We start from the raw sequence: 24,551 nt of genomic DNA, 5'->3' as shown, positions 1-24,551 counted from the left end.
ATATTTGTATTATATTTCTGTACTTATGTTACTTAGTTTAATTTGTGGATCTGTTGGTTTTCTATATGAATAAAAAATAAAATTACTAAAAAATTGCTGTATGAAAACCTACCTTATTTATTTGTGAAATTTATTGTATTTACAAAATGGCAACTGACCTTGAGATGCTGGACAGTCTTCACACTTGCAGGAATCTATTATTTCCTAGACTTCATCGCAAATCAACGTCACCGAGTACGATTTGGTTCTAACTTTATGTTCTGCTGGGGTGACTCGACCTTTTACCATTCAAATATCACCCGTCCGTTTTACTTGAATGTAATTTATGGCATTGTCTCCGTAATTTACCCTAGCTGATATATTAATAAGTAAATCACATTTAATAAAAAAAGGCTTTAACACGCACTCGAGCAACAGAGATGTTTACAAGCAATGGTATTTTATGGATTATGTTGTGTCAAAGTCACGTTACTTCCCTTTTGCATTAAATGTACGCAAAACAATATATTTATAGTACATGCAAATAATACAACTATTTAAATGAATACATTCTGGAAGCAAACATTATATTTTTGCTTACCTTACGGCCTTTACATTTCTATACTCGGAACTTAAAAAGTTTGTATTGGATGAGAAAAAAATACGTATCATGATTATATATATTTTGGGCAAGTTATCGGATTTTCCTTGTAAAAAACCAATTTCAGTCATACTGCTATGGATGTTTATAAATGAAAACAAAAAAAAAAAACAAAGGAAAAGACGAAATTTAACTATAAAAAACAAATAAAAAGCCACAAGCCGCCCGCGTCGGAGTATCTCAGTATAGGATTTGAGTGAATGTAGGATATATAAGTCACGCGTGACGTCATCAACCCTTTTGGCCAGTTACGGGCCGTTTTATTTCTATCAAACTTTAAATAAGAAATTATAAATGAAAACATTCGTTTCAGATTTTGATAGTAATATGGTTCCAATTGTAAAAATATTCTTTAAATACTGAATACATTAAAAATCATATCCCCAGTTTATGAAAATACCCTATTGAGCAATTGAGTAAATAATCTTTTTTAGATTTTTGACGTTGTGACTTTCATGATGCCAGCTTCACAGTTGGTCCTCTAGCTGACTGCGCCTGTCTCCTAATAGATAAAAATAATTTACAGATTTTGAAAAATAACTTACACAAATACTTTGGTCATCAGAAACGTTGATGTTACTTCGAAACACTGACATGAAAAGCCTTTCACAGCATTCCAAACTATTGCAGAATAGCTCTGGACCGCGTTTAAAAAACCGGGTACGTATTGGTCAATGGTAGCGTGCACTGCGGGCCACTTGTCAACTACATAATCCCTGACGTTCCCATACAGCTGTACAGCTTGGTTGGCCACAATGAGAGACATGCCCTTGGCCAGTTCTGCGTACGGTTTACTGAACTCTACAGTGGCGGAATAGTAGTAGGGAGCGTTCTTCTCCGCCCACATATATCCCTTGGCTGTAGTGGCTAAGCTTCGTGACCACGCCACTTGACAAATCTCCCGAGCTCCGACTTTGTCCAGTAGCTGGCCAGTTCTGCTCTCTGGAAAAATTAACCAAATTGGCATAAGTATGTAGTTCGACAGAGTTGAGAATACAAGTCTAGATGTTGAGTCTTTCATTTACATTTCTTAATTTTAAAAACCCATATGGGTTATAAATACATATTTTAAGGTGAAATCATATTATATCTCATGTAGTTAGTACAGCAGCCATTATGTGCATTTTAAAATTAGTCTTTGACATAATTTTTCAAGTAATCAAGTATGGCATTGTAGTATTTAAGCCCACTGGATAGTACTTTTAACTGTCCTCGCTTTTTGAATGTGGTAGTGTTGTCGATGTCTAGTACTATATTTGTGTATGTCAGTATTTTTGTGTTACTGTTATGTCAGTGTCTCGTATTTCAATCCAGTAAGGATTCTGTCTGTAAGGATTTGGATATATGTTAAATATCAAATCAGTTATGTAATATAGGATTTGAGATTTATCATCATCATTCCATGTTCGCTTCCTAGTTAAAGCATATGGTGTCCACAAAGAGCCTCCAGGCATCTGTCGGCTGCCAGCTTCTGTGCATCCCCCCAAGTCAGGTTTGAGCTCGTAGCTGTGACATAAACTGCCGACGAACGGTCAGCAGCGGACGGAAGTATCCAAGCGTGGTTAAAGCTCTCAAAAGGCATCCGCAGTATATGACACTCCTCCGTTTGATGACAGTTGTCACCAAAGTTTGCTGCGTCCGTTCTATTATTACTTCATTCCTTACATACAATTGAATTTAAAATTCAACATTAACTCTGCAAATGTATTACATGTAAATAAATATGTAAATTCAATCGAATAAAAGAGGAAGCGAGAGTGCTAGCTGGCGATAGGGTCTTCTGGAGACAACTGGTGATGTCCACGTGGAAAAGAAGAACAATATGTAAATTCATGATCATCCTTATTTAATATTTTTTTTATTAAATATTATGTTGTTTTTTGTTGTGATTTGATGACTTAATCTCTTTCAAATGGCTTTTCTGAATATACTTTAATTAATCAGTGTGAATTTTAGAAAAAAGAACAACAAAACAATTTTTTTTACTTTTCCCAATTACATACATCGGATGGATGCGCTAATTTTATGGACAAAAACAATGATTTGGAATAGTATAACTTACTTTCAAAGGATCCTGAAGTCTGAACATCAAGGGTTAAAAGTAATCCAGCTATGACCGGTACGAGGAATAATGATCCCAGTATCCAGAATATACTCCTAGACTTGACCGTTTTCTTTGACATATTCTAGAAAGAAAATTAGGCTTTTTAATTAAATTATAGAACAAACAGAGAATTACAGCTCTAAACATGCAGATCACTGGTGTGCATCCATACATACAGAAGAGCAGATTAGAATTAACTGTAATTTACATGAATTCTTCACACAAACCTATTAAAATAAAATTACAATACAATTTTGACATCTTTGTTTTAAAATTTGAGCAAACACATTTAAACAAAATATATAGAGTGAATAATCCCGGAGTGTAAAATGTTCGGTAAAACTAATTAATTTAAACACAAGAACAATATTAAAAAGGGATACCTATCACAGGATTTTCCAGGTGAGAGAGATTTAATTACAAGACTAAGATTTAAGTAGGCACCCTAATTCAAATTTGTGGATTTAATTCTTCGATTTAGTTTTCCTCTATGCAATCCCAACGAACACAGGGTAAAACTTCCATAGAGAAATACAGCATTATTATTAAATTCTAATATAATTCTAATACATCTAAATAATGAATTATGACTATATTTCGAGATTGACCGAATCTTATGAGGATAAGTACTGCGAGATCTCTGCTGATTTGATTGGGGTTAAAATGCATTCTTAATATGTAGTTATAAAGATTAAAATTATTTGAATCTGAGAACCTAAATATTCTCCAAAATGTTAAAAATACCATATGCTTGTTAGTTACAATTTAGATCAAAATGTTTTGTAAAATCAGTAGCGTACTAGTTTTATACTTAAAGCTTAACGTTATAATTTAAGTCAATAGACAATAAGAATGGATTGTGTTGCTTTAGAATGATGAGTAGTCGAGGTATACATTACACTTTATTTTTATTATGTGGAGATAATACTTTGTTGAATATTATTACGATGTATGATAAAATGGTTTTAAAAGTTTTACAGCACTAAGATACCAGTTTGCAGTTGACACCTCGTTTTGTGACCCACGGATAACCCAAAAGATAACCATACTTACTCTATGTACTAAGATTGTGTTTATCATTATTATGGCATTTTTCATTTATTCAAAAAATATTCTGTTATTACTGCAGGTGAAAAGGTATGAATTTAAATGGTTATGTACAATTTAATAAATTTGGTTCTGTGATGGCAAAAGGTTATATCTGTCACAGACACTATTTTACAGGAGAGCAAAATCGGTTGAGCAGGGTATTATAAAAGGTAATTCCACGTATCTTATATCTTTACCCTTATATTATTATAGCTGTGTCCTTTTGCCACATCAAAGAATATATTATTTGGGACATGTTTTGGAACAAACTTGAAAAATGACAAAATAATCATTTGCCATCACAGTACCGAATTGATGTAAAAAGGTACTTTAGTGTCTTAATAAAACAACAGAGATCATTTTTAAAAACTTTCTTTTCGAATCGGCATGGAAATTTCCAAAATCATTTTAAAAATAATTTACGCATCTATGGACATGTCATTTAAATGAAGAAATAAAATAATAAATATCTATTACATATATTTTTTTTAGTGCAAAAATATTTTGCAGATACGGGTACGGGAATTATTTTTTCTTAATCCCTGTGGCGAAATATAAAAATATTCAGTTTTTAATTGCGTCAATGAGGTACAATTGCTTTCTATACAGTGGCATTTAACAGTATCAACATTAGAAAAATAATGATATAAATGTAATTATAAAACATTAAATGATTATTGTTTTAGCTTATTTATATTAGGGTTCTATTACATTTTTTTTTAATGTGAAAAAAAATACGGCACTTACTCATTATAATTACACTATGGTGACATTGGAAACCTCATTGCAGATGCTATAAGGTAATTAACATAATGCAAAGTACTGACATAAATCTCTATGCAAAAAATTATGTCAATCGGTCGCTCCGTCGAGACAAACAAATAAACACACTTTCGCATTTATAATACTAGTATGGATTATGCTACATTGGAATGCATGGTAGAAGATCTGCCTTATCTTTTTCCTTTGCACTTTGGTAAGGTGGACCCTGTTGAATGTGGTACAAATTATTGTCTCCCTAGCTTCTTTTTTGTCAAAAAAACAAATAACCACTCCATTTCCCCCCGTAAGGGTACGCAGAGAGGATAGAACACCATGTCACTCTGTCTTTGCAAACAGACCTTGCTTCCTATACATTCATACATCTTCTCATGCACGCTAGAGATGGGCTTTAGTTTTTTTAAATAAAAGTAGCAATAACAGTTGCCGTTTCGGATATGGATAAAGATTTGAAGTTAGGGCGACTCGCGGTATGGAGGGTATGGGGGTTGAATATTTCAAGCAAAGTGAAATGTTTTTTTTAATTTACTTCTGCGCTTGATGATTTAGTTTTTGTTTTTTTGAAACAATTAAATTTATTTTTGTTAAACTGTTTTAAGTGTTTCGTTAAGCAGTTACGTTTTTTTACCATCTCTTGCCACGCATGCCGATTATCTTATGGTATTTGTTATTTTTAGTTAAGTTCACAATATATACGTAAAACGGTGTTTCATCATTAATAGTTTCCTTAAATTTAATTGTAAAAGCTAATTCTTTTCAAAACGAAGCCATCTGATATTGAGCCAGCTAAAGCTATAACCACAAGTGTTTTCTCCCGTTTGTTATTGCATTTTGAAATGCATTAGTACTCAAAAACTCAGTATGATCCATTACCGAAATATTTAAATATGGGCAAAACTAATTTACAGTGAATACACTTCACTATTATGGTGAATTATTTAAATTTTTGAGTACCACATAAAAACAAATAATACCATATAGTGGAAATTATTAAGAATTTGGAGTTCATTCACTTAACACTGAAGGAAATAGATTAGTCTATGTCTTTTAGCCAATAAAATCATATTTTTCAATGCTTGGAGTATTATTATAGTAAACAACACATATGATGTACACATTCGCTCTAATATACAAACAATTGCTTGAAATTAAATTAATTTCATTTTAATACTATATCAATAATGAGGGAAAATTGGAATTTACAAGAGCCAAAATTTATTCTACCACTGTGCGTTAAATCTATATTTATTAAATGTGTAAATTTAAACATACTACTTTCTCAATGGAATGAAATTCAGTTGATAACATTATCTCAGTTACAAACTAATTCACACAACATTATACACAATCATCGCATTACAATACATACATGTATATAATACAATACATACATGTATATAATACAATACATACATGTATGTAATACATGTATGTACCAGCATTGTATGTCTCTGTAAGGGCGGGCGGCAACTTGTTAAATAAGTTTATTATCTTCTGCATTATTTGTTTCATCAACATCGTCAGACATGAAAAATATTTTTTTAAAACACAATCCACTCTGTTCATAAGATTACTAATGAGAAAGTTAGATGGTTTCTTTTAATTTTTTTTATTTGTTAATAGACTACTAAGCCAATTTAAAAAAAAAAACTATTTTTATTAGGTTTAGATGGAACTAATTGTTATTATCAATATACCTTTGGTAATAGCTTTCTTTGTTTACGGCGAGTATTTGAGAATTGTTATTTACAGGCAAGTAAGAACTAAAAATTATTGTTGAATGAACACCCGAGCTGAAAGGGTTAATTGTGTCGTCAGCACAGGACATCCCAGAACACATTCATTTTTACATATTGTATTTATATATGTTTTACAAGAAATAAATTAATAAGAGACTTATCAATAAAATAATTCTTTTGTTTAAAGTGCAATATTTATTTTTAATACAATAAATAAAAGAATTGAGGTTATCACTCCAATGCACAATGAGTGAAGTCAACTTGTATTTATGTAGAGATATCGTAAGAGGCAACAATGTCTCATTTATGGAATTTGAAATATTTTTTTGTTTTGATATCTGGAGCTCAAATAGTTCTTTAAATAAATTACTAAAATAAAACCATTCAAATTTATATAGTTATATGTTAAACACACATATGAGGCGCTGAGAGCCAGATGAATTTAAGTGACATTTAAACTGTTTTTGTCAAAATGGCTTCCAAACATTTTAAGACTTGTTTTTTTATACGAAATGACTAAGACTACAGTTGAACGTAGTTATGCAGAAAGCAGCCAGCCATAGAAAAGTGAAACAGAGATAATAGCACCTCTATGAAGCGAGCAAATAATCGAATCTACACAACGGGTAAAATGTTTTTGACTTTGACAAATGATACACAATGAAAACATTAGTGTTTTTTAATATTACGAACAAGAACCGAAGTATGTATTTGACCAGTTTTAATGATTTTTAAAGTATTTTCAGATTTTTCTAGTGCTGTAAGTGTTTTTTTGCAAATTGAGAAATGCCGTTTTTGTGATCGACACTATTTTCAGAAGGTGATTAATACAGTTTTTTGTATAAAAGCGACTTGATCTTACTGCACCCGATAACACCAATCACTTTTTTTATAAATTTTGGACTGGCTGCTTTCTGCGTATATTTATTCAATTAATGTTACGAATTTTCTTAAGATAAATTAAATAAAAATAAATTATGTAAACTGACAGCTCATACAAATTTGATGGTAGTTTCTGGGGCATAATTGTATTGTGAAACTTTAATTTAGCTGCACATTTTTTTCTCCGTTTATTTAGTTTCCTGCTCAATTTTTTATTTATATTAGCGCATGAGTTAGCGTGGCTTAAAACTTGGGATTTTTTTTCATTTTATTTTCCAGTAAACATAAATGCAATATTTCAAATTTCAATTTTAGTAACGTACAATTTATTTATGTTTTAAGAAGGATAAAAAATATTTTGATTAAATAAGTTTTTGTAAAAAACATATTTTTTATAGATATATTTATATTTTAAGTGTCCAAATTCTATTTTTATATTTCCTGTTAATTATTTACAAGTGAGGGTGCCTGTATGTTTATTTGTAATTGTTATAGTATGTAAATGTACTAAGTACCATTAACAATAAAATAAAAATATATAAATAAATGTATAGATAAGGAAGGACAAACTAAGACGGAGAAAGACATGGCATGACCATTTTCAACAAATACTTGAAGATGGACAAGTCAAAAGTCAGGATAAATGTTGTGCGTGTATGAATATAGAGGGAGGGAGGTCTGTAAGCTAAGACTAATTTAAGTGGCGTTGTATCCTCTCTGCCTACCCCTACACGGTGTAATAGTTTGTGTGTTGTTTGTACACAGATAATTCGTAAAAATAAAATTAATTTGTCTGCTTCTTTTCATCTAACTGCGTGATATTTCGGGTTCATAGTGTCAACATAACTAACACGATTGATGAACAGAAAAAATATATTGATGTTTATTGTAGATATTATGCTTATTTGAATTCTGCGATAATTGTAATATAATCTCCAATATGTTTTATTTCTGCAACACAGCTCCGTATAGGGTTTAAATAACCCAAATTGCACAATGACAATCATCATCGTCACCCCTTTTACACCCAGTGGTGCATAGGGCACTGCATTGGTAAACCAAATGCACCGTATTTTAATCATCTGTTACTAGTGACCGGCCAAAGTTTCAAGTAAAACAAGTTTCTGTTTCGGTCAAAAATTGTCCGAAACCGAAACCTATTTAGATTTGAGATATTGGATTGTTTTCCATTCAAATAATTAGTTATTGTACTGTCATTGTCTAACATAAAAAATCAAAACTAGACTGATTTTGTGATTTGTTGACCGCAGTTAGTATTTCTAAGATCTTTAATATTTATATTTTTCAACAATATTTTGAGGTTGTCCAAATTTTGTAGACCTTTTTAAGCCCTGTAGATGCCTGGACCTGTATTGCCTTCTCTAAAAAGTTCTTCATCTCTGTTGTAATCTGTTAATATAAACAGCTCCCCAGGGAGTTTAATCCAGTTCTTGTCTACAAAAATTTGGACAAACTCAAAATATTGTTGATGAATTCACCTGGTCCATGAAGAAGAATAATAAAAATTTCAGGCGTTGCCTAGTATGATGGTGAAATAATTCAATCACATGAATCTCACCCACATAAATAAAGGTTTCAGCTCTTTAACTTCACAAACATCAACAGATGAAAGAATCGAAGGAATATAGATGTTCAAATATGGGCAGAATGGTGAATGTTACACAGTGTGTAAAGTGGCCACTTAAACCAGCCAATGACGGGTCATAAGCGCCCTGTAGATGCCTGGACTTCTATATTCCCTTCTCTAAAAAGTTCTTCATCTCTGTTGTAATCTGTTAATTTATATTTTTGTAATTTCTTTATAGTAAATAAGTTAAAGTTCCTAAAGCGTTCATTAAAGAACTGTTACATATAAGTTATAGCTTAACACTGAACCAAAAAGTGCTTATAAAATACAAATTTATTCATTGAATTGATGCCTTTTACTTCATTATGTATTTTATTTAATACTTATTTTTATGAACTCAAAGGTTTAACAATAAAAACACAATTTTGGGCATTTTCTAGTGACATTTAAATATGTTTCGGTTTGGGCTGAAACGAGAACTGAAGCCGAAATTCGGTTTCGGAGGAAAACCTTGTTTCGGTCGGTCACTATCTGTTACATGAAGGAAAGGTGAATCTTACGCTTCAGTGCCTGAAATATTGAAGTTTCAACCTTTTTAATCAATATAGTACATCCACCCTGCTAGGAATGGAACCCAGGACCTCGAGAAAGGCTCTACCTCTAGGCAAACACACCAACTGCTTCACAACAAGATGGACTTATCTCTGCTCGATTTCCTTATTCAGGATTTTTACCCGAGGGCAGCCATCGAGTCGAAAACAGTCATGCAAGGTTTGATTCTATTTCACACACATAACTGTATTCTTAATCCGCCTGGACACAGACAAAATTTAAAAGAAATAAAAAAATTGCGCAATTTATATGGATTATTTATTCGATACATCAAACAGAGTTATCACAGTTGCTTTAATTTGTAAGTTAGTGCGAATATAAATAACTTATTTACCATTCAGTTTGAATAAAACTGATAAATAAGGATTTCTCTGTGACTAGTTATGAGTTTAGAAATCACAAACATGCTTAGTTATTTGAGATTAAAAGGCAAACGTCGCACAAATGTAATTCATTGCTAAAATAGTTGGCCAACAATATGCACAGGTGCTTACACACCAGTTAAATCAATATGGTGATGACAAGTAATTTTGAACACGTAAATCAAATTTATTTGAGAAACGTAACCTTAATGACGCTACCTGGACCATCCCTGGAAATTCATACGTATTCATCTCACATTAACTCTAAGCAGGTACTTAATAAATAAATAATTTCGTGATTTATTACAGAATCGAAATCAAATAGGGTCGGAAAAAAGTTAAGAAATGCTGTGTAGGTAAAAATACTGACATGTTGTTTTATCGTGTTGTAGAAAAGATTGTTGAATTAAAGTTTCTCTGTCACACTAAAGTGATAAAATATGGAATTAAATACTTTTAAGAAAGTTGAAGCAATTAATTGCGCACTTTAAAACTTTTAGGTGGAAACTTCATTGATATTTAATATCAAAAGAATCCCAACGAATAGAATAAAATAATAACGCTGCTCACTCGAGGTCTCAATAAAAAAAAACATCACTAGCCGGAATAAAACCTGATTTATGCTTACGCCAAGGTAGGCGTTGCAATTAGGGCACCGCAATTTTATGAGTGACAAATAAACCTATAGTTTCTTCTGCATTCACGCGGATTCTTATTCTAGATATATCAAATTTGACAATCCACTGTTAAAACCTTTGGATAAACTTACCTTAGTAGCATTGTTAGAACTATTCGAGTTTCGAGTAGTATGAGAATTTTTACTTTTTACGTTTTTTGCAGCCATGTTAAGCGTTAGTTTATATAAAGTTAGACTCTTCTGTCACAAAAAATTATTAAAGCACCAACTTTTATGTGATATTATATGAAACACGCGTTTCGCTAAAACTACTAACAATTTACTAGAATTTAAGTTGGCAGTTGGAACAATCAACACTCACACGCGACACGAGTACAGAAAATGCAAAAAGCAAAACCGTACAAAGAATAAATTGAAACGAAAGGGGCGAAACGGCTAGAAACACCGCACAGATAGGTGTTGGTCGGCGATGATGAGAACAGGTAACTAATAATGTGAATGGAATAAATTATCGAGAGCCATTTTAGAAACGACCGAATTGGCCCGATTAACGAATGTAAAAGCCTGCCAAAATCTGACAACGAATACGAAACGTGTTTGCAGCTTGTAACTTTCTAAACATCTTTTTACCACCCGTGACACATCACTACTCGGTCAAACATCGATAGTTCAGTGACGACATGACTCGGAAACAAGATTTGTAAATGAAAATGGTGTTCATGCATGCGTATTTTCTTTTGTATTTGTAACAATACCTTTTTCATGATGATTGAAGAAAGGAAAGCAAATAATTTTATTTAATTTATGAATTGAAGCACTCTAAAACCTACGCCAAAAAACGAATTTCAGCTGCGGCGCGCATCTTCCACGGGCATTTCAACGTGTTAAAACCTGACCAAGATCAAATGTAGACACGCGACAATGACCTTTATGAATAAATGACCTAAGGCGATTTTAGCGTAACACTTTTATTCTTAACGACACTGAACTTGAAATCCAGTTGTACGACTTTGGTATGTGGAAATATGGATTTTTGCCGCTTATAAATGGAAAGAAAAGTACTCGTATATTGTAGGTATTACGTAAAGTTTATGAGCTTAAAATCTATTAGATGCGTAGAAATAATATTTTTTGTATCCAGGAAACAATCTACTTTATATCCAATATTAAAAAAAAAAAAAATCTATTATTCATAAAATCTATTATTATTATCATCAAAATATTTTAAATAAAATGTTGTTAACAATCCGAAACTTTTGCAGACGAATAATTCTTGGTGAATTTAATTTTTCTGTAGAATTCTCATCTTAAAAATTTTCTGAGCATAAAAAACAATGAAAAGTAAATCAAAATACTTAGTCATGTATTAAAAAAAAAAACACTTACTACGAATCGGAAGTACAAAAAACAAAATGATTCATAATAATTATTAATATCATTGTTGGATTTAAGGGAGGGCAACCGGGGTTACTGCCCGGGGCCTCCACAAGAGAGGGGCCCCCACATAAATTGTACTTATTAACAAAATATATGTTCTGACACAACGAAAGAGTACCTAGTATGCTCTAACCAGCATATCTTTTGAGAAGATGAGTGGTCTCGAAACCGCTCTATTTTCCATCATTTGGAATGACATTTTGGAGCGATTTAATGCTACAAACAAGATCTTGCAGGACCCGAAAATGATTCATGAGTCTGTAATGTGTGCATTGGAATCATAGAAATTATTTTTTGAATCCAAAAGAGACGAGTTTGATAATTACGAAGAAGCTGCTAAAGGAGTATGAAGTACTGACCAGCAGGTGTAATCTCGCACCAGAACTAGAAATGTGAGGTTGGATCCGCTCGATTATATGAAAGTGCAAGGTGCTAACCTGTCGCTAAAAGATAAATTTAAAGTGGCAGGCTTTATCCCAGTAATTGATCAGCTGGGTGTTTCTCTTGCTGAAAGATTGCATGCATACGATGCTGGGTGTTTGAAATGTGGATTTCTTAATCACTTAGAGGATATGAACGCTGCTAATTTGTATGCTGCAGCAGAAGAATTGGTAAAAGTTTACAAAAACGATTTAAAACCTAGTGTTGGTAATAAATTGGTTTAATTTGTATCATTGATAGATTTATACAAAAAGGACTATAAAAAAGACCTATCTAAGACACCAGTCTTTTCCATTAGCGAAATAACCGTATAAAATTTTACTATTGTTCGACGGCGTCATAAACATCTTATTTATTTTCAAAGATAAATATCAGTAATGAGGAACTTCAGCCCTACGGGAAATTGGATACAAAAAACCTTTTCTTGCGCGCGACATTAAATAGTATGGCAAAGTTTCTTGAAAATGTAAGAAAAAATAATAAAAATGCACAACTTTGATTGACGTCACTGGTTCAAATGAATCAACCAATGATGTGACAGCTGTGAAGGATATCCGGTTGGCGTACCGTAAACGGACCAATGGGAAGATCTAACAGAGAACAACCTCTGACGTCACACGCAGAGTTATTTCAGAAATACAAAACTTAAATCATAGTGCTGATAACAACCGTGTTAACATATCATGTTAACACATCGATGTAAATTAAAAAAAAATTTTTTTGGCTTAGTTTAATAGTCTATTAACAAATAAAAAAAATTAAAAAACACTGTACTTCCTCATTATACTTGTCGGACAAACGTCTCTAAATAAAGCTAAATAAAGCCTTGCTACTGTTATTAATGTTTCCTTATATGCATTCAGTGGTGCATAGGGCACTGCATTTTTATTCTAATCAAGAACATTTTTGAAACATAAATTTTAAGTTACATTGAAGGCAAGATGATCGGTTTTACGCTTCATTTCCAGTCCAAAGGTTATAAAATACTGCAGTGAAAAAAAAAGGTCAAAGCTAAGCAGATCGATCCTGCGGGAATCGAACCCAGAACCTTAGACATTGTAATCAGTATGCCACAATGCCGACTAATCTCCACTCCATTTCTATTTACAGGATTTTTAATCAAGAGTAGTCATCGATTCGTTCAGGGATCTGGTTCTTATTCACATACAGAACTGTATTCTTCATTCTACCTGGGGACGTAAATTTTTGTTTTTGAAAAATTTGGTGGATTCAACTCAAAGCTGAACAATAAAAAAAAACTATATCCCTTAAAACTGTTTTTCCTCTCTGATGAAATAAATGTAAAAAAAAATATATTATGCTGTAATGAACATAGTTACTTTTGTTTTTTTTATTTCGATTTTTTAAAGTAGTACATATTATTATGCCACAGAAACCTTATCAAAACATTGCAACCTTGCATAAAGCTTAGGTAATATTAAATTTACAAAGTATCGCAATATCTTGGCACACATGCAATAATCATGGACGTAAAGGATTAGCGCAATCTATTATTTTATTTATCTGTAAATCAAGACTTGCATTCAGAAAATTGGAAGTATAGAAAATCATACTAGATACAATATAATAACAATATACACCAAACCAGTGGCGGTATTTTCATGGAAGCCCATAATCCGGGCATGCCTAACCAATTTCAAATCAAAATGATCATGTTGCATATGAAAGAACAGATCGAACATATTTCACGATTGTTTATTTTGCTCTTATTTTCTTCTGTCTTTGTTACGGAGTTTCGACAAGGTTATTTTTCACAAAATTGGTTAAAGACCTATACTGATAATTTACTTGAATTTTTGTGCACACGTAATATATAAAATGCGTTCGGAGATTGCCAATGTTGTCTTATGTGCAGGTTTAAAGTGTGTGTAAGAATTAATTAGAAATGGCACATTAAATTTTATTATAAAATAAGAAATGATTTCATCTTGAAGACCAGCTACTGATTTACGAATTTCACAATCTGTTAAGTTACATAAAAGGAACCAAAACCGTTTAATTGCCATTTGCTCTCATCAAATGATTATAATATAAACGAATAATATAATATAACATAAACATTGTAAACAAATTATTTTGTTGATTTTGGGCTTTTTTCTCCTATGACAAAAATGTGTGGAATTCGTCTTGTTATGATGATTTAAATAATTTAACAAACGCCATAAATAGGCATCAAAATACACAGATGTATTTAAACTCTGTTATTAGTTTCCACAACATCGGTAAACAAAAGATAGAAACTGCCCTATCTGGGCAATGATGAGAGGAGATTATCACAATTTAAAAGTTGACAATCGAACTCTTTAACAAGTTGAGATGAGTCCGCCTCGTAGTGTAGCGGTTGTTATTTAAAGTTTTTTTTTTATTTCACTAAAATCAACCTTGTCACTTTTATATGTATATGTTTTTTTTATGGTTTAATATTAATTTTACTATTTTAATTTGCCTATTTACAATCTGCCAAAATAAACCTTTTTTATCCTATATTAATTATCATTTATCAGTATTATATTTATGTATCTATGGGTTCCGATGATGATTATTCAACTATATGCTGACGTGCTCTATATTATGGTGATCGTACTTATTGGTAATGATTGATATCTGAGGAACAACTTATATTTTTAAAAATATAGTCCTTAAGAATTTTCTGTATTTTGTTAATTTCAATAAATATATAGCAAGGGCGAATTCCTTTAATAACCGATTATTTTCAGCTTACCATATTTTTTGGCATCGAAAGTAATGTTCCATTACTATTAGGAAAAAATATGTCACAAGCCATCGTTTGCATTTCTTGCATTAGTAAATTGACATAATACTTAGTTTAAAATTTCATTCCATACAGCGAGCCAGTGTGCTTTTATCGGCCAAAATTATTACTACTGGATTACACGAGCTTGCGCGGCCAAAGATAAAACATGAACTTCATTAACTTCTTACACCCCAAATTTTAGATTTACGTTAGAAAAATTACACTTACAATTTCTGTTGAATTTTGCAGCTTTCCTAAATGCAATTTAGTCTTTCAACACATTTTCATTAGGGCTATTATTCTTTAAAATAAAACTGTTTGACTTAAGACCGTGTAAGGGAGGTAACATCATACGCACCGGTTATATGTGGGAAAGAGATGTTTTGAATGATGGTTTGAAAGTGTATTTATTGTAAAAATTTTACAAACAGACATTTTAATCCTTAATATCAGAGTATCAGTAAAAATCCTTTGGTGGGTTTTAAAAAACAAATATCCAGTTATAAAATGATTTATGCAGACGGTGACAGTTCAATTATAGGTTTTTTTTAAATATGTGAGTTGCATTATTCTTTCACCTTGCTTGTAATGTACAAGGTTTATAATATTTACTTCGAAGGGATAGTTATTTATTTGTTTAATTCAAAAAGTATAAATTATTCTATTAAATTTACTTCAATGAAAAACTTTGTTTAGTTATTTAGTTGATATATTATGTAAGGATCGGGTGGGAGGTTTCGGCTGTGGTCTGTTTCAGGAGCCTCTCCGCATTTGCTCTAGTGATGAGGAAACCACAGAAAATTCGTCAGGAAAAGGCAGACTGTTGTAATTCGTCAACAGATCTTCCGATCCACTTAAAGAATGTTCGGCATTTGGTGTCCTGCTATCATTGCGTTTACTATATCTATCATATATAATGTTACCTTTCTTGAATTATAGGTTATTCTTCAGTCCCTATTTAAAGTTCAAAAATAATGTTTGAGTTATGATAAAAACGTTACTAGTAAATTAATAGTGAATAGTGCTGAAAGTAAATATATATGAAAAATTATATAAAGTATAATTTACATAGTTTCATGAATATTAAATTGATATAAAATCGATGAAAGAATGATTCTAAAACGGCGAGTGATATTTTGTTTGGTGAACTAGAGTACTGGGTGAGGAATACTTAAAAATAATTTAGTTTTTATCATTATTCACTAAGCAATAGTGATTTATTTCAAGACGAGCTACAATAGTCGCAAGTAAGAAAAGATATATTAGTACGCTAATGAATAATACAATTTTATAAATAACTTTTCCAATAGGAGTGATAGTATGGGAAATAGCCGTACGGATGAATCGTTCGCTTTCTAGTAACTAGGATTGGGGTTTGAATCCCCACAGGTCCAAGTTTTTTGCAATGACGTTTTTTTTCAATCAAATGTTTGTGTTAAATTAGAAAATATTTTAACTAAAACTACTAGCCGCTAACACTATTTGTTATGGATTATTTATCAAATATAAAATAGTAATTTTTGGATGTGCCATACTACCGCTATGGAAATGATTGCAGCTTACCAATCTAAAAACTCACCGCTCGCTACTGATCTATAGTAAGTATTTCAAAACGAACTCAGAAAAATAATCTTATGAATATTTTCAAAGATATTATATTATCATGCATATTTATGGAATGTCGTAATATGCCTTCTGGGTGCTTTGTAGACTGCACTGCTTGTAGTGAAGAAAGCATAAATCATGTTTACAGACAAGCAAATTTAAAAAAATGGGCATGCCTTACTGGTTGACCCTAGGCACCAAACACAATTTGTTGAGAAGGTTTCACAATTTGGGCTTATCTCCACTTGATATCCTTATTCAGGATTTTTATCTGAGAGCAGGAATCGAGTCGAAAGCACTGGTCCAATATTCTGACTACACTTTACAGACATAACTGTTGTCTTAATTCGCCCGGACACAGAGAAAATTACTAACATTAATTTTAACATATTACAACAGAGATGAATAACATTGTAGAGAGGGTAATATAGAAGTCTAGGCATCTACAGGGCTTACGCTCTGTCATTGGCTGGTTTATGTGGCCACTTTACACACTATGTAACATTTACCATTCCGCCCATATTTGATTATCTATTTTCCTTCAATTCGTTCATCTGTTGAAGTTTGTGAAGTTAAAGAGCTGAAACCTTTATTTATGCGGGTGAGATTCATATAATTTAATTATTTTACCTACATACTAGACAAGACCTGAGTTTTTTTTCAATTTCCATACTTCTTCATGGACCAGGTGGATTTATCTACAATTTTTTGAGTTTGTCCAAATTTTTGACGACAAGGACTGAATTCAACTCCCTGGGGAGCTGTTAACATTAACATATTACAACAGAGATGAAGAACATTTTAGGGAAGGTAATATAGAAGTCTAGGCATCTACAGGGCTGGTTCTATATTACCTTCTCTATAATGTTCTTCATCTCTGTTGCAATATGTTAATGTTAACACCTCCCCAGGGAGTTGAATCCAGTCCTTGTCTCAAAAAATTTCGACAAACTAAAAAAATTGTTAATATTAATTTAATTATTGTTTTTTCAGTATTCCTAAGTTCTTTTTTTCCACCATTTAATAATGTTTTTTTTTATGTCACCGTTTAATAATTTATTTGTATTCTCTCAAATAGATATTTGATATAATGAATTAAATAAATAAGTAATCAAGTGCCTATTTTAAATACACATTAAAAAGAAAGGTTTTACAATATAATCAACACAGAATTATCGAAATTATAGAACAGGTTATTTTCACAAAGATGACATTAGTAATAATTTAAACAGAGCGTGTTGCAATCTACTGCGTAGGTACGTAAAGAAAGAATCGAATCATGTATGTAGAGCAAAAGAGCAAGGAATATTTTTTTTGTTTACTCATATCAGATAAGGTGTTTAAAAATTTGCTTCTAAAGGAACGAAAATCCCCTAATGATGGTATGCATGTGTGCTCTAATTTTTCCCTGTATATGTGCGTCTGTGTATACGCACTTTTTAAACATTTAAAGCAATGCGAGGTTTGCTTGCAACTAACTCAAGCTGAAGAACAAATAGCGCGATATCAGAATGGTTTGATGAGTTAATTTGATGGTTTATTTCGATCGATTTTCAAATGTTTTTAGGCAAGCAATGTCTACATTGTTTCTATAGATGGATCGTCACTGATACATAGGTATATTTTAATTTAATTTTATTAATTTAAAACGTAGGCAAATAAAATATAACAAAAATACATTTAATAATGATCTCATGCAAAAGTAAACTTATACCTTACACAAATGAACTTTTCTAGACATTCCTATCACAAAATATTGTTTCTGTAAAAATTTAGGAGGTTTGGATTTTTTAATGAATAGTTCCACTTATTCTATGTTTTTGATTTCCAGTATATGAGTCAGGATGTAGAATTTCTATAAAATAGTATTTTTGTTTTTGTTAAAATCACAGCAGTTAATTTTTTATCATAAAAAAAACCTGAAAATTTATCTTTTTGTAGATATTTGGCTTGGTGAAAACGGTCCCCAATTGAGGCCAACGATTTATTTTTATTTATTTATTTATTCATATTTTTTTCCATTATAAACTATGAATAATAATAAAAATAATGTGACCTCACTGGGGTTACCCGTGCCGAGGACACTTAACAATATACTTAAAAAAATATATTTTTACATTTGAGAATAAACAAAGAAGAGTTAATAATCAGAGATAGTTAACAAAATGTTCAGACAGTTTTGAAAACTACGTATTTATGTTTATAATTAATTTACGTACATCTATATTATTTATATTACAAAACGCACAATGAAAGAACAAAAACATAACATAAGCTATACATTTGTGGAGCAGTTGATTTAATATTGGTTTGGGCGAATGAGGCAATCCATTTGACTTCTACCTAGTTCCACTATCAATTTTTTTATAGCTTTTTTGAACATTTTCTTGTTACTAATTATTTTAATAGATAGTGGAAGTAGGTTATAGATTTTAATATAATAATACTCAAAATCCCTTTGTCCGAAAGTGGTATTAGTTTGTATTTGTTTAAGTTATCTTTGTGTTGAGGATCTAGTGATTATATTATTTGTATGTGATGTATTGTAGGGGTTATGTCTTTCATTTGAGTAATAATAATTTTTGAATCTGTAATTTAAAATAATAGTATTTTCATGATTCACCCCAACACTTTAATTTTAGGGGTCATTTTTAATGAGTTGTAAATGACTCACTATTATAAAATGGGAATAAAGTTGTGGTAAAGTGGGGTTCATTCCTCGGGCCTCTAATCTATGAGTATGTGAGACTGGCCCCGGTATTAATGATATAACGCATGATCTCATGAATAATATACCAAAATGGGGTTAATATACTAAAATGAATTTTTTTATTATTTATTATGAACTAAATATCTTTGTTTAAATTGTAAATCTGAACCGATTGATAGTACGCATTGTTTTTTAATAGGCCATTTCAAGTTTATTCTCTCAAACAAAGATTATTTGGGCTCATAGACATCGATATAGAGCCAAAAAAAACTTACCTGAAGCGATTTAAGAGCGGCTTTAATTCCTTCATCATCTTTGTTAGATCGTTGCAAACCTTCATAAACTGTTTTAAAGTGAGAAACAGCATTGAATATTTGTTTCGCATGTAATGTTGGGTAAATTGTAGACCAATTACTTTCTGAAAAAAAAAAAACAAATATAAACATTAAAGAATGTGGATTTTCACAGCCTTGTAGATACTGATTGTGTTTTATTTGTATTGAGGAAGATCATTTCAGATGATAGACGCTGTTATGCGGTCCGTAACTTCGCCATGACATAATATGGCATAACTCAGAATAAAGTTATGAGTAAATTTTAGATTTTGACCCAGATTTAACCTGCAATCAGGATTTCATTCAATTAAGTAAGATAAAGGTAGGAACCGGGTTGTGGTCCTGTAGGAGATTCAGAATCCTATTTTGTAAAAAAAAAATAAGAGACGAATAACTCAATAATCTAACATATATATTAATAGTAAAGTAGCGAACTATAATATAATATTATTTATGTTTAAGTAACATGTATTCTTGGCACATATATATACTTTATATTTGTATAATAACGTTTTTAATTTCTTACATTTGATTAGCTAGACATTTATAATTAAGTAGTTTTAGTTTTTCTTTTTTATGTTATTGTTTTATTAGTATAGGACTACTTATGCTCTAAAGATAGAAAATCTCCACCTTAGAACAGGCTGTGCCATGTTAGATGGAGACTATCATAAACAGAGAACACTCCGTTTTCATTTTACATTAATTGTGTTTTATATAGATTCCCTGTTATTAAGTGTGTATATTATTTTTTTGCAATAAATTTATAAATAAATTAAAAAAAATATTTTTAAATTAGAGCTCCCCAGCTCATACATCATTCCCAAAACAACCACCAGAAGTCATAAAGGTCAGCCTAAAGAGCATGCATAAGTGAGAAATGCGCAATCAGATCTCAGACTTCCCGTTTCTGCCTATCCGCGATTTACCCGCGAAATATCAGAACTTCTTGTATGAAAATTAGTTAAGTTTTAACGGAGTGAGTTTTTCAGGAGGAAGCAAAAACTTTGCGATTGTCCGCTCAGAGGCGAGATTCTGCACATGCGTTAGAAATCCGCTATACAAGAAGTTCCAATATTTCATGGGTAAATTGAGTCTGAGATCTGATGGGGCATTTCTCACTTTCGCGTGCTTTTTATAGGCTGACCTTTATGACATCTGGCGGTTGTTTTGGGAATGATCTAAAAGCCGGGGACTTCAAATTTAAAAAAGATTATAGGTCATTACACAACAATTCTTATTGTGAAACATTTGGAAATAGTTTTGTACTTGTAAATATTGCAGATTTCTTACCTATAAATAATAAAATATAAGTAGTTTGTGTAACGTAAGTTCGTTGTAAATCTCTCCACAATTTATAATTGGATTCTTTTTTTCTAAGTCCTTCCACAAAACAAAACACCATTTCTTTGGTTTTAATATCATTAAGTTGTTTTCTCCCAGTGTAAGTACTTGGCAGTCTTTTTAATAATTGTTCTAAAACATCCGAATTATTCCAGGCATCAGATTTCTCGAAATACAGCTTCTACAATAAAAATTATATTCCATTAAAAAATATGTATGCATCTAATAATTATAGCTGATAATGCAACCACACCAGTGTATAGTACACAAACGTAGTACTGTCATCATCATCATTTCTTTATTTGAACTCCAAATGCAACACATCAACGATCATTAATTTGTAATATACTTGAAAGCAAGATGATCAGTTTCACACTTCAGGTGCCAGTCCAGGGCCCAGCAGTACCATGTACACAAGTCATTTATTTTATTTTTATATACACACTATTTAAAGTGCAAATACAGAATAATAATTACAAACTAAGGCTCTGTTCATGTTAAATAAAATAGAAATAAGAGGTGTGTTTCCAAAGCTTTAAGAATTTTGGATTATTACGGGCCATGAAAAGGCTCAGGAAAAAGGGGGTACACACTGGGTGCCAGGTCAGGTGGGTGTGGCAGTAATTCCCAACGCAAATCACTTAAAACATTCTTGGTTTTGCTTGACTTGTAGTCTCGCATTGTCTTGCTACAGTAAAAGGCCGTTTACATGTGGCCAATACAATATTGTTTTGTCCCAGGACTCGACCATTAACAAAGTAAACAGCAATTTGCAGGACAAAACATTGTCCCGAGACATTGTCGCGGAGACGCGGGCAGGTTATCTACGTGGAAGAATTATTACCCCCCCCCACCGCGTGCGACGGCATTGTTCTCGTGTTAACGCGCTTGGACAAGACCTTGTGACTGGCTCGCAATAGCAATTTACTCGAGGCGTGTGCGTTGAAAAAAAGATAAATTATGATTAGCAAATTGTTACACCCAGTGAAAAAGTGCCTTCGATACTATAAATTTTAATTCTACGTCTTTAAGTAGATAAAATTTTCAATAAGTAGTAAAAGTGTCTTACCCTCAATACACATGCTTGGTTATTTAGCAAACCTTCTAGTTCTTTTGGCATTCCTTTTTTCTTTGTATTAATAAAGTCGAGAATCCCAATAACTTCATCATTGCTTAATTTGTTCGTATTGTCAGCATTTGATATGTGCGCTTTCAATAGATCGATCAGATAAGTTACTACATATTTCACATAATGTTTCATATCTATCATTGGTACCATAAGTTCACGCCAAACTGCAATTATCATAAATTAAATAGTAAAATGAACACAAAAACAATTACCAAATACTCTCTTAAAAATCTCAGTATCTACTCGTAATGATAAGTAGCCTTAACTCACAAAAGCAGAGTTTAAAGATATGTATCTGATTAACAACAAGTTTATTCAAATAACCAATTTTTATATGAAAATAATCAATGGTGTTTTGTCATTTTGAGTATCGATTCAATAACCTAAAAGGAGAATTTTTTGAGATGGCCAAAGCTCTCATTTCTTGAAGAAATGATATAACTTGCACTTATTTTCTTTTTAAGATCATCAAATACTTTAGTGAGTAAATTGGATGGTCATATAAAATTGCCGAAGATAGTCCAAAACAGTTATATCAATATAAACTATGATTCATTTTTTAACCTCTTAATATACATTTAAGTTTTTATTTTGACAGCACACTATCCATTATTTTATTTGGTTTATTTAAGCCCAACCGGCATTTTTACACCCGACAAATATGATAGGTATATTTATAATATATAATAAAAACTTAAACATAGGGATAAATATATGTAAATTCAAGCGCTGAAATAGAAAACAGAGAAAAAACAAAGCAAACAACGGAATTAAATTAGTTATGATAAACTTAACAATAAACTATTATTATGTGACACCAGTGGTATTTGTTACATGCCACTTAGTATTTTGTGCTCAAATACAGAAACATTGAAATTGTTGCTAATGAAACAAAAAATAATTTAATTTTTGCAATGTGAAAAGGTACTTATATGAAGTCATGTAAATAAAAATGTAATGCTGACTTAACATTTAAAAAATACTACGTAGATAGACCTTCATACTGATTAATGATTAGTTAAAAATTTTATGAAGGTAGATTAAAATTCATAGTGCTTACTTATAAACCTAGTATAAAGTTACTACTAGGCATACTTGTAAAATAAGGATGAGTACCATCCTTTTTATACTACTATAATGAGGATGGTATTCATATCCTTGGTGTAATTTTATACCAGGTTTATAAAAAAGACCTCTTGCTGTTTGAATTAAAAACCTAACAGCTTAAAACATATTTTACACATTATGTACATTGTTTAAAGAAACATAGGTTTATGTAAATTAAAACAATTGGCTCATAAGTGCTCAAAAGTTAGGAAATTAACTGTGATGAATTAAACATATTAAAAAAAAAATTACAACACTAGAGATCACAGAGTTTGATCCTGCGGGTAGGCAGCGAGAATAGAATGTTACACTACTTCATATTTACATAAAGAACTCGGTTCCTCTACATTCATACATCTTATCTTTAACCAAACAGTATTTTTCTAAATAAAGTTAGTACATTTATTTAATGGTATTTTTTATTACCTTGCAGGCCAATCTTTATGTCTTTTAAGCCTCCTTGTCCAATGGCCCATAGGAGAGACAATCCAATAGGAGGACGATTTTGGTAGGAACTCATGAGATTTACAATTTTTGTATTGCATTTAGGAAAATAATTGCTATTAGTATTGGCTACCAGTTGGATAAATATTTTATACCCGGTCGCTGGTAAACCTATAATATTAATAATAAAATGTACAATGTAATAAAAATGGTTAAATAATAAAGCAATACAGTTTCTTTTGGTTAGTTAAGCCAGAAATCAATTGGGGTAGCTACTTATTATGACTTATTTCAAAGGAATAAAACCATAATTAAAATCATACTATTGTGGCTGATAAATCAAAATCTCTCAAAAGTAAAAATGGAACAATAAATTAAAGCTAACTTAATACCCAATAGTCATAGAATGGTATTCCTACATTTGGGTTCCTCTATAGCTTGGCGCATTATTACTCTGAGGAATTAAATATAGAAACAAAAAATCTTCTCTGTAATATAACGATTAAGTAAGTTTTGCACTGACTTGGTATAAAATAATAATGATAATCTCTTTTATCTTCCTTAATCTCTCCTCCTTTCCTCTTTCCTCTTTTTTCCCTTTTCTCATTGAGTAATAGTTTTGATTTAAGGTAATTTATAAACAAATACGTTTATTTCTATTTTTGTATATCTTTAGATTTTTAATCTTTATTTTTTATTGAATATGTTATGTAACTGGAATTATAAATATAAAACTATAACTTTATTGGTTGGTTGAAAGAAATTGCCATTTGGCAATAAGCCCGCCAAT

At 31.3% G+C, this 24,551-nt stretch overlaps 1 protein-coding gene across 1 annotated transcript in view; it reads right to left on the bottom strand.

Annotated features, from left to right (window-relative positions):
- Positions 1-24,551, bottom strand: part of Tmem214 (Transmembrane protein 214) — a 30,412-nt gene that overhangs the window by 3,034 nt on the left and 2,827 nt on the right. Inside the window, exons 4-9 of the mRNA XM_088224502.1 lie at positions 23,744-23,932; positions 22,151-22,374; positions 21,031-21,262; positions 19,678-19,820; positions 2,703-2,826; positions 1,186-1,582 (exon numbers count right to left, since the gene is read on the bottom strand). Coding sequence (XP_088080628.1) covers positions 1,186-1,582; positions 2,703-2,826; positions 19,678-19,820; positions 21,031-21,262; positions 22,151-22,374; positions 23,744-23,932 — 1,309 coding nt within the window. The remainder of the gene's footprint in view (positions 1-1,185; positions 1,583-2,702; positions 2,827-19,677; positions 19,821-21,030; positions 21,263-22,150; positions 22,375-23,743; positions 23,933-24,551) is intronic.

This window comes from Micrasema longulum, unplaced genomic scaffold, assembly GCF_059751315.1.
Source record: "Micrasema longulum isolate JH-2025_06_02 unplaced genomic scaffold, ASM5975131v1 h1tg000287l, whole genome shotgun sequence".
NCBI lineage: Eukaryota > Metazoa > Arthropoda > Insecta > Trichoptera > Brachycentridae > Micrasema > Micrasema longulum.
Note: the sequence above shows the minus strand (reverse complement) of the source record. Positions and strands in the feature narration are given on the sequence as shown.